We start from the raw sequence: 13,966 nt of genomic DNA, 5'->3' as shown, positions 1-13,966 counted from the left end.
TTTTCAGAAAGAGATCATGGGAAGAGCAAGGGTTGAAGAGGAGAGTACCTGTTCTATGAGTCTAGCTGCCTGGGTTCTGGCGCTGGCTCTGCCTCTTACTAGCCACTGAGATTCAAGCAAGTTAATTAATCTGTATAACTCTCAGTTTTCCAAAAGAGGGATAATAAGATCTACTTCATGTGGTACTTAATAAACTAAAGAATACATAATATAAAGTGCACAACAATTCACCAAAGCAATAAAAATGGCCAATATGAGGAAAAAAATCTTTCTGACCAAGAATCAAAGAAATGCAAAATAAAGAGCAATGAGATACCACTTTCACCTACCACACTGGCAAAGATGAAAAGAAAACAAAGCTAATATTCCATGCTGGAGGAGTGGAAGCAGACATTCTTATATACTGTTGAAAAGAATACAAACTGGTATGTATTTGGAGGTCAGTTGGACAACGTGCATTGTATATTAAGAGCTTTAAAAAGGTTCACTCTCTTTGATCCGTTTAACTTCTAGATATTCAGCCTACGGAAACATTCATATGTGAGGAAAAAAAGATATGTATAAGTTTGTTCATACAGGTTCTATGATAGGAAAAATGTTGTAAGGTATAAGTTTTCACAACCTTCCTCTCTCTCACATGGCAAGAAGAATGTTTTGCTGCTAGATCAGTAAAATGAGGGGACTGGAGAAAATGAAATACAGTTTTAATCTAATTTACATTGAGAAAGCAGATATTTACAAGAAAGGGAGAAAAATGTTATCAGAACGTTTTGCGTGGAGGAGAAGAGGATAGGATGGAAGAGGAAGAAATGGGAAAGGAAGAGAATAGAGAAAGGAAAGGTAGGGAAAGGAAGGGAGGAAGGAAGAGGGAATGACAAGGAAAGGGGACTGGGAAAGGGAAGGAGGAAGAGGGAGCAGGAGAAAAGGAGCTAGTTGGGAAAGACAAGTCAAACACCTGTCCCATATGTGAGATATTAAGAGAAGGAAGAGTCGGGGGCAAGAGAAGAGAGGATTTTGAGAAGTTTTGTTATGTCTTCTGAATGTAATCTCCTTTTGAATTATCTTGAGAAAGTAAAGATTTTTTTCTTTTGTTCTCTCTCCCTCCTCTCCCCTTCCTTTCCTCCTTTCTTTTCTTCCTTCATGTCATCCTCCTCTTTTTCTTTTAAATGTTATTTACTGAATATTTATTACGTACACACACACATACACACACAACCTCACTTACTCCTCACAACCACCCTGGGTGGTAGCTATCATCACTTTCATTTCATATTTGAAGACACGGAGGCTCAGCCAGCCAGTATCATCACACGTTTAAAGGATCTTGGGCAAGTCATGGCACTACTCTAAGTCTAGGGTTCCTATTTCTTTCTTTCTAATTGTGCTTTAAGTGAAAGTCTGCAATTCAAGTTTGTTTCTGATGCAAAAATTTATATACACATTGTTATGTGACCCTAGCTCCTCTCCCTATACTGTGACATTCCTCCTTTCTACCCCGGATTTCCCGTGACCATTCAACCAGCTCCTGACCCTCTCTGCCTTCTCATCTTGCCTCTGGACAGGAGCTGCCCATTTAGTCTTATGTATCTCCTTAAGCTAAGAAGCACACTCTTCACGAGTATCATTTTATGTCCCATAGTCCAGTCTAATCTTTGTCTGAAGAGTTGGCCTCAGGAGTGGGTTTAGTTTTGGGCTAACAGAGAGTCTGGGGGCCGTGTCTTCCCAGGTCCCTTCAGTCTCAGTCAAACCACTAAGTCTGGTCTTTTTATGAGAATTTGAGTTCTGCACCCCACCTTTCTCCTACTCCATCAGGGACTCTCTGTTGTGTTCCCTGTCAGGGCAGTCATTGGTGGAAGCCGGGCACCATCTAGTTCTTGTGGTCTCAGGCTGATGGAGTCTCTGGTTTATGCAGCCCTTTCTGTCTCTTGGGCTAATACTTTCCTTGTGTCTTTGGTGTTCTTCATTTTCCTTTGCTCCAGGTGGGTTAGAACCAATTGATGCATCTTAGATGGCCTCTTTCTTTTCAAATGCTAGAATGATGTTTCTTTAAAATCTTAGCCTGGGCTACCCATCAGTGGTTTTAAATGGGTTATATTTAAAACAGCAAAAAATTAGAAACACTCTAAATATTCAAGATTAGGAAATTAGTTAAATACTTTAACCACATATCTATAGCCATTAAATTTACTGAAGAATATTTAATAACATGAATATCTTTAATACTATATTAAGCAAAATAGGTTATGATCTCAATACGGTAAATGTCGTGGATTGAATTGTGTCCCCAAAATTTATATTGAAGTTCTAATCCCTGGTACCTGTGAATTTGACCTTTTTTGGAAATTGGGTCTTTGAAGATATTACCAGTTAACATGAGGTCAGATCTGAGAAGGGTGGGTCCTAATCCTAGTGGTGTCTATAAAAAAGGAAAAGAGACACAGAGGGGGACCGAAGAAGAATGCCATGTGAAGATACACCTACAAACCAAGAAATGCCTGGGGCTACAAGAAAGGGTCTTAACTTAGAGATATTGGAGGGAACATGGCCCAGGGAACATTGAATTGGACTTTTACCCTCCAGAACTGTGAGACAATAAATTTCTGTTCTTATAAACTAACCAGTTTGTCATTTTGTTACGGAAACTTAGGAAACTAATACAATAAATGTGTATGTGTTATGTACATATGCATAGCTAAAGTCAAGAAAGTAGTATACCAAAATGTTAACAATGATATTTCTGGAATTATTGATTATTTTTATTTTATTAATACTCATCTAAATTTTCTGAATTCCCTACATTGATCAAGTAATAGTTTTGTAATAAGAAACCTCCTCACAATAAATACTGTTTTTAAAAGTGAGCAGCACATTCGGTTCTACCTCTTACTTCTTTGCATAGCGCCTGGGGTCTTAAAAGCTTACAAGCAGCCAGCCAAGGCACAACAATTGGTCTCTATTCACCTGGAGCAAAAGAGGAAGAAGGAGAGTCAGGAAGAGGAGGAGAAAATGGAATGTGTGGCTAACTGCCTCCATGAACAGCTGTCTCCTTTGCCATGAGACCAGAAGAACTGGATGGTACCCAGTTAACATTACTGAACATTTTGATCAAAGATTCTATAGAAGAATCTTTGATCAAAAGTGGAAAAACGCAGAGCAGAATTCCAAAATCTCATGGAATCCAGTCTTTCTGGAGCCGTGGAGGCTGAATGAACCCCCGAAACCACTGCCCTAAAATAATCTTTAAATCTCAAACCAAAAATATGCCCTGAAGTCTTCTTAAAAACCAAACAATAGTTTAGCTTAACTAGTAAAGAAAGTCTGCCTGAGCATTATGCTCTTTTAAGATCTATCTGTATGGGATCAAACTGACAATAGCAACTCAAAAGAATAGATAGGAACCCTAGGGAGCAGTGAATTTATGTTAATGTGGGAGGAACAGCTCTGAAAAGGAGGGTGAGAATGGTTGCACAACTCAAAGAATGTAATCACTGTTAATGAATTGTACATATAGAAACTTGAATTGTTATTATGTTTTTGCTATGTATGTTCTCAACAACAAAAATAAAATAAATCATTATTTTTTAAAAAGTGAGTGGCACATGAATCATACAGCTTACAGGGAAAAAAAAAACAAAACACGGGAATATCTTTGCAACCTTGAGGGAGGCAAAGATTTCTTGGCAGGACACAAAAGCACTAACCATAAAAGAAAAAAAGAGAGAAATTAGACTTCATTCAAATTAAAAATTTCTACTCATCCAAAGACATCACTGGAAGGACCCCTGGTGGTGTAACAGTTAAGTGCTCGGCTGCTAACCTAAAGTTCAGTAGTTTGAACCCACCAGGAGTTTTGTGGGAGAAAAGACCTGGTGATTTGTTCCTGTAAAGATTACAGCCTAGGAAATCCTATGGGGCGTTCTACTCTGTCTTATAGGGTCGCTATGAGTCGGAATCGACTTGATGGCACACAACAACAAAGACACCACTAAGAAAATGAATAGACAAGCCACAGACTGGGAAAAAAAATTCGTAGTACATATTCCTGACAAAGGACTCATATCCAGATAAAGAATGCCTGTAAGTCAACAACAAAAAGATGAACCACCCGATTATGAAATGGGCAAAAGACTTGAACAGACACTTCACAAAAAAAGATACACATATGGCCAATAAATCATGAAAAGGTGCTTGTGGTAAACGTAATGTGCCACCCAGACTCTCCTTTAGGAATGAATAAGGCTGCCAGCAGACAGCCGCCAACTGTCAGCCTACTTCAGAGATTGTCTCAGTTGAAGAGTCCTGATTTACTAAAGGTCACTTCTTCCCAGAATGGTATGCATTCAATGGCTAACTATTATGGGGATACAAAGGCCTGACCCCTCATATAAACTCATAACATCTTTGAAGGGTTATCCCAGCTTCAGTGTTTCCCATAGGGTCAACTGAGGCCTTTGCTGAGACTGCATCACAGCTCAAATTCTTCCTCTGTCTAATCCTGCTTCTGTCTCTTCCCATCACAGTTGTTGAGCCCAAGAGCATGCCCTAAAAAACCTCCTGCCTACTAATTTCCCTCTCAGAGTCAGCTTCCAAGGGAATCCAACCTGTGACAATGCTCAGCATCATTAATCATCAGGGAAATGCAAATTAAAACCATAATACCATTTCACATCCACTAGAAGGGCTAAAAGAAGACTGACAACACCAAATGTTGGTGAAAATGTGGAGAAACTGAAACCCCACATCTGGTAGCGTTACTGGTAGGACTGTAAACAGTACAACCACTTTGGAGAATTGTTTAGTGGTTTCTTATTACGTTAAACATACATATAACCTATGACCTAGCAATTCTATTCCTAAGTATGTATCTAAAAGAAATGAATACATATATCCATAAAGACTTGTACAAGAATGCACATAGTAGCCATATTATTTACAAACCAGAAACAACCCAAATGTCTTACCAAGAAGAGAATGGATAAATTGTGGTATAGTCATACAATACTACTGAGCAATAAAAAGGAAGGAACTACTGATATAAGATGGATAAGTATCAAAAAACATTATATTGTACAAAAGAAGCTAGACACACACAAAAACACGATTCCATTGATATGCAGTACAAAAACAGGCAAAACAAATCTAAGGTGATAGAAATCAGAAAGTAATTGCCTTAGTGACCTGTGGGGGTGAAGGAGTGGGGTGGTGGAGGTGGGATTGGGGATTAACTGAAAAGGGCTATGAGGAAATTTTCTAAGGTTATGAAAATATTTGTTATCTCGTTTTGGCTAGTAGCTGCATAGTGGTTACAATTGTAAATAGTCATTGCCCTGAACACCTTAAGATTTGTCTAGTATATTATATATAAATTATACTTTATTAAGAGCTTTGGCTTTACTTTGGACATGTCAGGAGGGATCAGTCCCTGAAGAAGGACATCATGCTTGCTAAAGTACAGGGTCAGCGAAAAAGAGGAAGACCCTCAATGACATGGATTGATACAGTGATTGTAACAATGGGCTCAAGCGTAACAACGATTGTGAGCGTGTCGCAGGACTGGGCAGTGTTTCCTTCTGTGGTGCATGGGGTCATTATGAGTCGGAACCAACTTGACAGCACCTAACAACACCAAGAGCTTTACCCATACATACCAAGTAAGTGGGACACACTAGGCACTCAATAAATGGTTAACAAGCAAGTGAAGAGATTATTTTCCTAAATAACCAAATTATTAATGATTTTGGAAAAGATTTCCCTCCCTTGTGTTATGGTAAAATGTGAGATTCTGTTGGGATCCTCCTTGATTAAAATCCTATGAATATGCATTCTTCACAGAGTTTTTTTCCTCCCCCATTAAAATGTATTAAGCTTTGATATCCACAGGAGTGGCAGAATCAGGTCTACAATGTCTGCCTGCATCATTTGCTGGTGAGTAGAAATGCTGAAACTATTAAGATAGTAACAGTGGTAAGAGAAATAAATAAACAATTTTTGGTTTCCCAGTGTGGCGTATCAGCACTTGGCAGCTACCTGACATAATCTTGCCAATGTCACTTTCAAAGCAATTTCTCTTATAAAATATGGCATAATCACCACCCCATTCTGAACATGGGTATCTAATCTCAGAAATAGTATTTAAAGTATTTGAAATATTTGAAGAGACAAGTTGATTTTTATGGAGCCAGTTGATATTAACTTATCGTGTTTTCCATCAAGGTGAATACCCTGGGGTATCAGAAAATCAGAAGGGAGTCAGAGAATCCTTTTATGAGTTTCACAGCCTAAAAAAATTAAACATGACAGAATGGCAATCTACTCTCAACAAAAAGATTTTTGCAGACACACAGAGTTATTTTTAAAATTCCTTTTATAAAATCAAACAATTCAAAAGCCATTGGTTGCCATCTTCAGAAGCTGAAAGCAGGCTACCAGTAAGGTGGCCAGATTTAGGAAATAAAAATATAGGATGCTCAGTTAAACGTGAATTTCAGATAAACAATGAGTAGTTTTTAAATACAAGTATGCCCTAAATATTGCATATTTTTAGTACAACCATGTCCCATGCAATATTTGGGACACACTTATAGAAGAATTTGTTTATCTGAAATTCACATTTAACTGGGCATCCTGTATTTTATCTGGTACACTTAATACTTGGGAGAGTTACTTGGCCTAACCCCTCCATTACTCTGCAGAGCAAAGGGCCCCAACCTGGCTGTGGGAATGTGCCTTTACGGTTACTGCATAGAATTACAAGGTTAGGAACGGTCATGGTAAAAGGAGAAGTGGGCCTTTCTTCTGCTCTGTGGATTTCCACTCTGTCTCCTTAAGTACTGAAAGATATTGTGAAAAGCATTTAAATATATTTCCAATTATTTAGAGTGATAATGGATTAATTTTGCTAAATAAAAAGTATACTTTGTTTGGATCTCTAGGGTTGGCTTGTGTAGGGGCTAAGAGCTAGGATTTCTATACGTAGAGAACTTGTTTCTCTTACTAGGTTTGCTATTCCTAGTCAGAAATGTACAGACTTGATTTTGCAAAGCAGTTTGAGGACTTCAAAGATGCTGTATGAAAAGATTTGTTTCTAATGAAGTTATTCCTCACCCCTTTCACTAAAGGATTACCCCCATTTTTCTGCTCTTATAAACCTGTCATACTGTGTCAGATCTCCAGGGTAGAAGCCTGCTTCTAGTGGGCCCTATTACATAGTACAGCAGAGGTAGGTTGAAAACAGCAACATTGGTTTGAGAACTCATGGAGAGAGCATTCTTTCAGCATCAGCCGATGCATTGCAGCATGGGAAATCTATTACCCTCATTTGAGCTGCCTAGTTATTCTAACAATCAGATCTTTCTCTCTCCTTCCTGTCACCCAGCCTTGACACTAGCTATCGGGTGCCCTCTTTGCCTTGACTCCCAGGCACACAATTCTTCTTTCATTTTCTTTACACTCAAATCCCAGAACACTGTAATTTCTAGGACATTTACATAGCTTATGACAATACTGGAATGGAACATTTGAAATCAGGACATGTGGTCCCCCTAATATTTCAACACTTATTCTCCGACAATTACCTCAGACAGCGAGGCTATTTGGAAAGGAGACAGGACTGGGAGTCAGAAATTTTCGTCATGACTCCTGTCATTGCTTCGCAGTTAACCTTGAACAAATTGCTGCATCTAACCCTGTCCTGTGTCGTTTCTAATCCCCTTTTATTTGAAGCCCTCTATAATAAAGAAGAACAAAGCAAAAGGAGCTCATTCCCAACTTACTTTGGCTACCCTTAAAATTTAAATTCTGAATCCTAATGTTTGTAACATGGCATTCTGCTCTGTGCTTTTACCATGAAAGTTATGGAAAAAAGACTTTTAAGATTTTACCATTTTAATTATTGGTTTAGAAGGATGAAATACAGCTTGTAAAAATCAAGCCACTTGTAAAAATCAAGCCTTATCCCAACCTGGACAGAACTAAAGTGTTCTAATTCCTGGAAAAAGTAAGAGGGGGTAGAGCTTATAAATCAAAGAAAGAATAGCACTTCTTTGTGACTCCTCTCTCTCATCTCCACCTCCTCAGCTCCTTTGATCTTGTCACCCTCCTTCTCCACATACCTATATATATATATTAAATAAAAAAAAAAAAAACCCAAACCCATAGTTGTCAAGTTGATTCCAACTCACAGCGACCCTATAGGACAGAGAACTGCCCCATAGGGTTTCCAAGGAGCGGCGGGTGGATTCGAACTGCTCAGCTTTTGGTTAGCAGGCAAACTCTTAACCACTGTACCACCAGGGATCCCACATACCTATAGTTTCTTATATTAAAATAAGATGTAATCAATCACTTTAGCGAAAGTGCATAGGGCGAGAGGAAGATGACATATTTTGGCATCTCACGGCACTGAGCCACATTAGGATAGGGCACAGCAAGAATACAGGACCTCCTGATGCAGAGTTCTTGAAACTCTGGCCTCCACTTCACAGCTAATTTAGGTTTGGGGCACGAGTATAAATCTCTTTTGAATGGTTTGAATTGTGCCTTTTTGCCTAATGAGTCTTTTTTTTTTTTTTTTTTCCTTTTTGGCTTGCCCTAATTCCTGATGTCAGGTCCCTGGGGCATCTGTGCTATGCCTCATTCTCAGTGAATGTATATTTTATACAGTGTGATCGCACTTTGAACTAAAATAGACCATATCTAGAAACCTGCTGGTGTGGCTTCCCAGGGCTAAAAAATATGAACAGTCTGCATTGCTTTTTGTCTCTTTGGTTTCTTCTTGAGTCAATTCACAATTCAGAGATGTTACGATCTAGAGTTAAAAAAAAAAAAAAAGCACCAGATTCCACAGGCTTGCCTCTGTGCCAAGACTATTTTCCTAAATCTATCCTAGAAAATGCACAATGTCAGAAAATGAAAGCATCCCAGATGCTTATCTTAGTCTAACTTCAGCTCTGACATTATTTGTTTATTGAAGCAAGATGACTTTCAGTTCAATCCTGTGAATAAGCAGGCCACAAGCCAACTTTTAGCTCCCCTTACGCTTTTCAAGTGCTTATTAATCTTAACTCCTAGGCAAATTCTGTAAGGCGGCTGACAGTAGAAGATGCTCATCTCTAGTTACTTAAGATATGTGGCTAAGACTTCAGTGCAAATTGCTCTCTTGAACCACACCCCATGAGATGGGATTCCACCAGCTTGCCAGGCCTTAATGTCTAGCGTCTCTTTTGAGACACAATACCAAATACCTGTTTAAAATTTCACCTCATCCTTAACCTAGGGTTGTGGACAAAGGTTGTGATTATTTGCTTTACTAGGTAAGGGATCAGGTATTGAGTAAGGACTAATTCTGATGTAAATTCTTCCTACCAGGGATTTAAAAAGCAAACAGAGATAGAGCCAAGGGTGGAGAAACTGAGGCTGGCTGCTAAGACGTCTAATCCTCTTGGCTACTCCACAGGTCTGGTTCAACCTGTGCCCACACTTCCTTTTTTGGACTTGAAGTCAAGGCAAGCATCATTGCTAAATCCAGCATGCCAGCTCCAGAACACTGTAACCTTTAAAGACTTGGGATTCCATGAGAAATGTGGTAGCAGCATTCCAGAGACCCACACATCAGGCACAGACATATGCATTCTTGCCTGCAGCAGAGGGTGTTGGCTTCATTCTAGTGGATGAAGCTGAACCTTCTCATATTCTGCAATGTCCTGGTGGCTAACCCTTCATAAGTAGCCACAGCCAAACAGGCTCACCTCAATTTGAAGATCACCAACAAAGGGGCTTGGTATAGTCATGTAACTGCCAGTCATTCTAGATTGGTAAATAAACCTGGAGTAGTGATTGTGAAAAAGGAAGCAGAGGTACTGAAAAAAAAAAAAAAAAGTGGTGAGGAGGGCTAGAACGGAAGCAAGACAGGTGGAAACATATGACTTTTTCAACTTCTGATGGAAAGATACCAAGAAAAATAAAACTCTTCCTGACTAAGGACTTTCTTTGGCACATCTAAATGTATATAATGTCATACTGCCACCCTCAAATACATACACATATATTATCTATTATTGTATCAATAATACATGAAAGTATGTATTATTATGCCTGTCAGTATAGTATACATTTTAAAGCAGATAGAATTAACCTACTTCCCCTTAGTGAAGAACACAGGATAGGTAGGCAACATTCCAGCTGCTCCTCACATTTCCAACAGTCATTCCAACAGCCATTTTAAGTTACAGAAAAAGAGTTAAGGCTGGGACCTCATGGTACCAACTTTCTATGGATTGTTCTCCAACTTTTTGTGTCCCTGGCTTTTGGAACTCCTTCATCAGATTTCATAGGTAAGACTATTAGAAGAATGAGTTTTAATTTCCACACCTGAAAGTGACATTGAAGGCCATAATTTCTAAGTCAGGAGGCTAATCATTAAGAGTAATGCTTTGTTTTTATCTAACATGAGGGGTTTTGTAATGGTCTCCCAAACTCTCCACATCTTTCTCTTCTCCTTTCAATGTTCCATAGCCAGGGTTTCTTTCTCTCTCGCCTAAATATTTTGGCTCCCTAACCCAACTCCTGTCTACTGTCTTTCTTTGAAACATCTCTTTCAGTGACTTACATTTGCTCTATATATCCTTTACGCCAACCTTTACCTAACACTCCTGCTGTGAACAGTATTCTGATTTTTAGAAATTCCCAACTACAGGTGAATAAAAGCATGTGTTATTACATACATATCTGCTTTACAGATGAGGAAACTGAGGCACAGGAATTACAAGGTTTGCTCTAGGTCACAGAGAAAGTCAGTGAAGAGACTGGGACTATCTCATGTCCTCAGACCAGTGCTGGAAACCTGAAGACAAAAGTACGTATCACTAGAATGGCTGTATTAGGGTGGTTTTATTTTTTTTCCTTAACTTTTTATTGAAGTACACAGATGTGCAGAATAGATTTTTCGCTTGCAGATTTTCAAGGGCTTCAGTAAACAGAGAAGCCTAGAAATCTGTAAGTAGGGCTAGCAACCTTGAGACATTTCTGACTTCCCCACTCCTGTAACACCACAGAGGGAAATGAATTTCCAAGGACTCTTGAGTTCCTCAGTTCAGTTACTTCAAAGAAGCCTGCCTGGAGCATATGTCATGTTTATTATCCAGTCTTACTTAAGGGCACTATATGTTACTTTCTATTTCCCCTTCCCAAGCTGTAAATAGTAGATCTGGGCTCACTCTTGACTTGTGGCACTGGGACTTCCTGGGTCATGAGACTAGAGAAGGGACCAAGTAAGGGCCACCCTCTTTCCCCACAGCAGGCTAACAATTACTGCTGCCATGAAACCTGTGACTCTGTTTTTTAAAAAAATCTCTTCTGCGATTTTAAAGGTTACCTCTAGTTGGAGGTTCACATAGTTTCTCTATGGTGCACATATCTACATAAAGGCAAGGCTACAGACTGGGTAAAATATTATTTTCTCTTGATTAATCGGTTAGTCAGGTCAATAACAATTGAGATGTACCCTGTGCAGGGCCCAGCACTGTTACAGAATTAGAAGGGAAGTTCTTGCTAGTAGTACATCTTGCAGTGATGTACATATACTGGTATCCTCTGCTTTTCAAAAGTTTGCTTTACACCACTTCATTTTTACAAAAGACCTACATTAGTACCTGTTTTTGCTAACCAAAAGAAATCCAAACAGGATTTTCACTTTTACAAAAAAAGGTGAAAAGTGGAAATAGCGTTCAGCGTTTGTTTTGCAGCAAGCGGCTAAAAAGGCAGTGAACAACCCAGCAGGAAAGTGGCATCACCAAGCTCTTCCCCCGGTAACTACTCTCAGCATCTCAGCATCAAGCAGCCATAACTTTGAACTCTGTGTGTGAGCATCTGTGCTTTATCTCGATTTATTTTAGTATGATTTGATAGGTTATTTTTTGGGTCTGGGAACTCTCAAAAACTTTTCCTATATAAATTTATGGTAATTGCTTCTTCACTTTATGCCATTTCAGCTCATGAAAGGTTTCACAGGAACACTCTACTTTCGGATAACGGGGGAAACCTGTAAAACAAATTTAAAACAATAGAACAAGTACGAATAAATCAGCAAAAGCCAAGTACTTGTGAGGTGACAGGAAAGAGATTAGAGTTGGCTGGAGTTAGTCAATGAGGACTTTCAGGAAAAGGTGAGTTTTGAAGGAAGGGAGGGGCATGGGTTTGCTCAAAAGGATGAGGAGTTTGTTCCAGTAATAGAGAAAGGCTTGAGCAATGGTTGAGAAGAGAGAATGGGCAAGCAGTACCGGCCAGATGGTAAACCGGTTAGCTTGCTAAGATTAGAGAATCTCTATTTTAAAGAGTAAGAAGAAACAAGTCTGGGAAAATGGTAAGGACAGTTCATGGAGAGCCTTAAATGGTTATAAATCAAATTTGCTTTAACAGAAAAGAGGTAACCTTATGAGTTCTTGCATAATGAAAATAATTTTTTAAGAAGCTAAGATGGATTAGAATAATCAAAACAGCAAAGTTCTCCAGGAGAGGAAAAAATGTCTGGGTCCCAAAGCCAGCTCTGCCAGTTATTAGCTATGTGACCTTGGGCAAGTCATTGAATCTCTGTGTGCCTGTTTCCTCATCTGTAAAACGGGGATAATGGTGTCTACCTCACAAGTTGTTGAGAGGATTAAGTGAGTTAATACACGAAAAGTGTTTAGTAAGCACTGAGTAAATGTTAGCTACTATTACTCAAGAAGTGGTCATAGATATGCATTCATGTGACAAAAGGCCCTGTCGTACATCTTAGTTTGAAAGGACTGCAGCTTTTCAGTCTGTCCTTCTAAAAGATACGCAGGATTCAGAGGGTAGGCCCAGTGTCCAAGACTATACTGCCTAATACAACAGCCACTAGCCACATGTGGCTATTGAGCACCTGAAATGTGGCTAGTCCAAATCAAGCTGCGCTGTAAGTATAAAACACACCAGATTTTGAAGACTTAATATTAAAACATTACGTAAAATAGCTAATTTTTAAAATATTGATTACATGTTGAAATAATATCTTGAATATGTTGAGTTAAATAAGATGTATTACTAAAGTTAATTTTACCTGTTTCATCTTTACTTTTTAAAAATGTGGCTGTTGGAGATTTAAAATTACTTAGTGGCTCCCATTACATTTCTACTGGACAGCACTGGTCTAAGGCAAAATTCTGCATTGAGTTTTGCTAATAAACGGGTTCAACCTGAGAAGTTTCTATAAAGGAATATGGGGATTATGAATAAATCTCCTTGCCCTTGACACTTTAAAAAATATATATATACCTCAATTTGTGAGATAGCTATAGAACTGAAAGAGTCATAGCTAGTTCACCATTAGCCAGACCACAATTGGTAAAGAGTCTTTTAGAAAGAAAAAACGAGAAAAAGGTGAAACACCTTTTTTAAACATTAAATCATGGAAACAAATTTAAAAAATTTCCTAACTTTTGAAACCACTCCCTTTTTTAAACATTAAATCATGGAAACAAATTAAAAAAATCTCCTAACTTTTGAAACCACTCCTTCAAAAGGCCAAACTGCTTTGGTTCAAATAACCTAGATTATTAAAGTTTTTCTGACAAGAAACTTTTCAAATCATCCTTTGAAACTGCTACTTAAAATAGGAATTACAGCCAAAGAGCCTCAAGTCAGGGGTTTCCGCTGGCCTGGAGATAAAATCCAGTTCGGGGTTTAGCTCTGAATTGATATTTTAAATGTTTACCCTGACTGTACTGACCATCTGTATAGTTTTCAACTTTCCAAGACATCTCAGGGGTCCCTCACGCCTTTCCCTCCGCTTCTCAAATCCTTCCGGTCTTCTTCCGGCTCGCAGACCGCCCCCTCTCCCGCCAGGCGTCGACAGGTGCAGCGCGCGAAGCCGCCTTCCAGCCACAGCTTGCGCCAGAGCCCCGGCGCCCTCACCGCTCCGCCCCGTGCCCCGGTGCGCGCCCGCACGCAG

General features: G+C 39.1%; 1 protein-coding gene across 1 annotated transcript in view; it reads left to right on the top strand.

Moving 5' to 3' along the window:
* The first annotated feature begins 10,254 nt into the window (after window positions 1–10,254).
* NPEPPS (aminopeptidase puromycin sensitive) overlaps window positions 10,255–13,966 on the top strand; it is an 86,879-nt gene continuing 83,167 nt past the window's right edge. The window contains exon 1 of the mRNA XM_023732806.1: window positions 10,255–10,331. Within this exon, the coding sequence (XP_023588574.1) occupies window positions 10,270–10,331 (62 nt within the window). The 5' untranslated portion in view covers window positions 10,255–10,269. The remainder of the gene's footprint in view (window positions 10,332–13,966) is intronic.

The sequence above is a fragment of the Trichechus manatus genome, unplaced genomic scaffold (genome assembly GCF_000243295.1).
Source record: "Trichechus manatus latirostris isolate Lorelei unplaced genomic scaffold, TriManLat1.0 scaffold00054, whole genome shotgun sequence".
NCBI classification, from domain to species: domain Eukaryota; kingdom Metazoa; phylum Chordata; class Mammalia; order Sirenia; family Trichechidae; genus Trichechus; species Trichechus manatus.
This window is presented reverse-complemented; position numbering and strand designations above follow the sequence as displayed.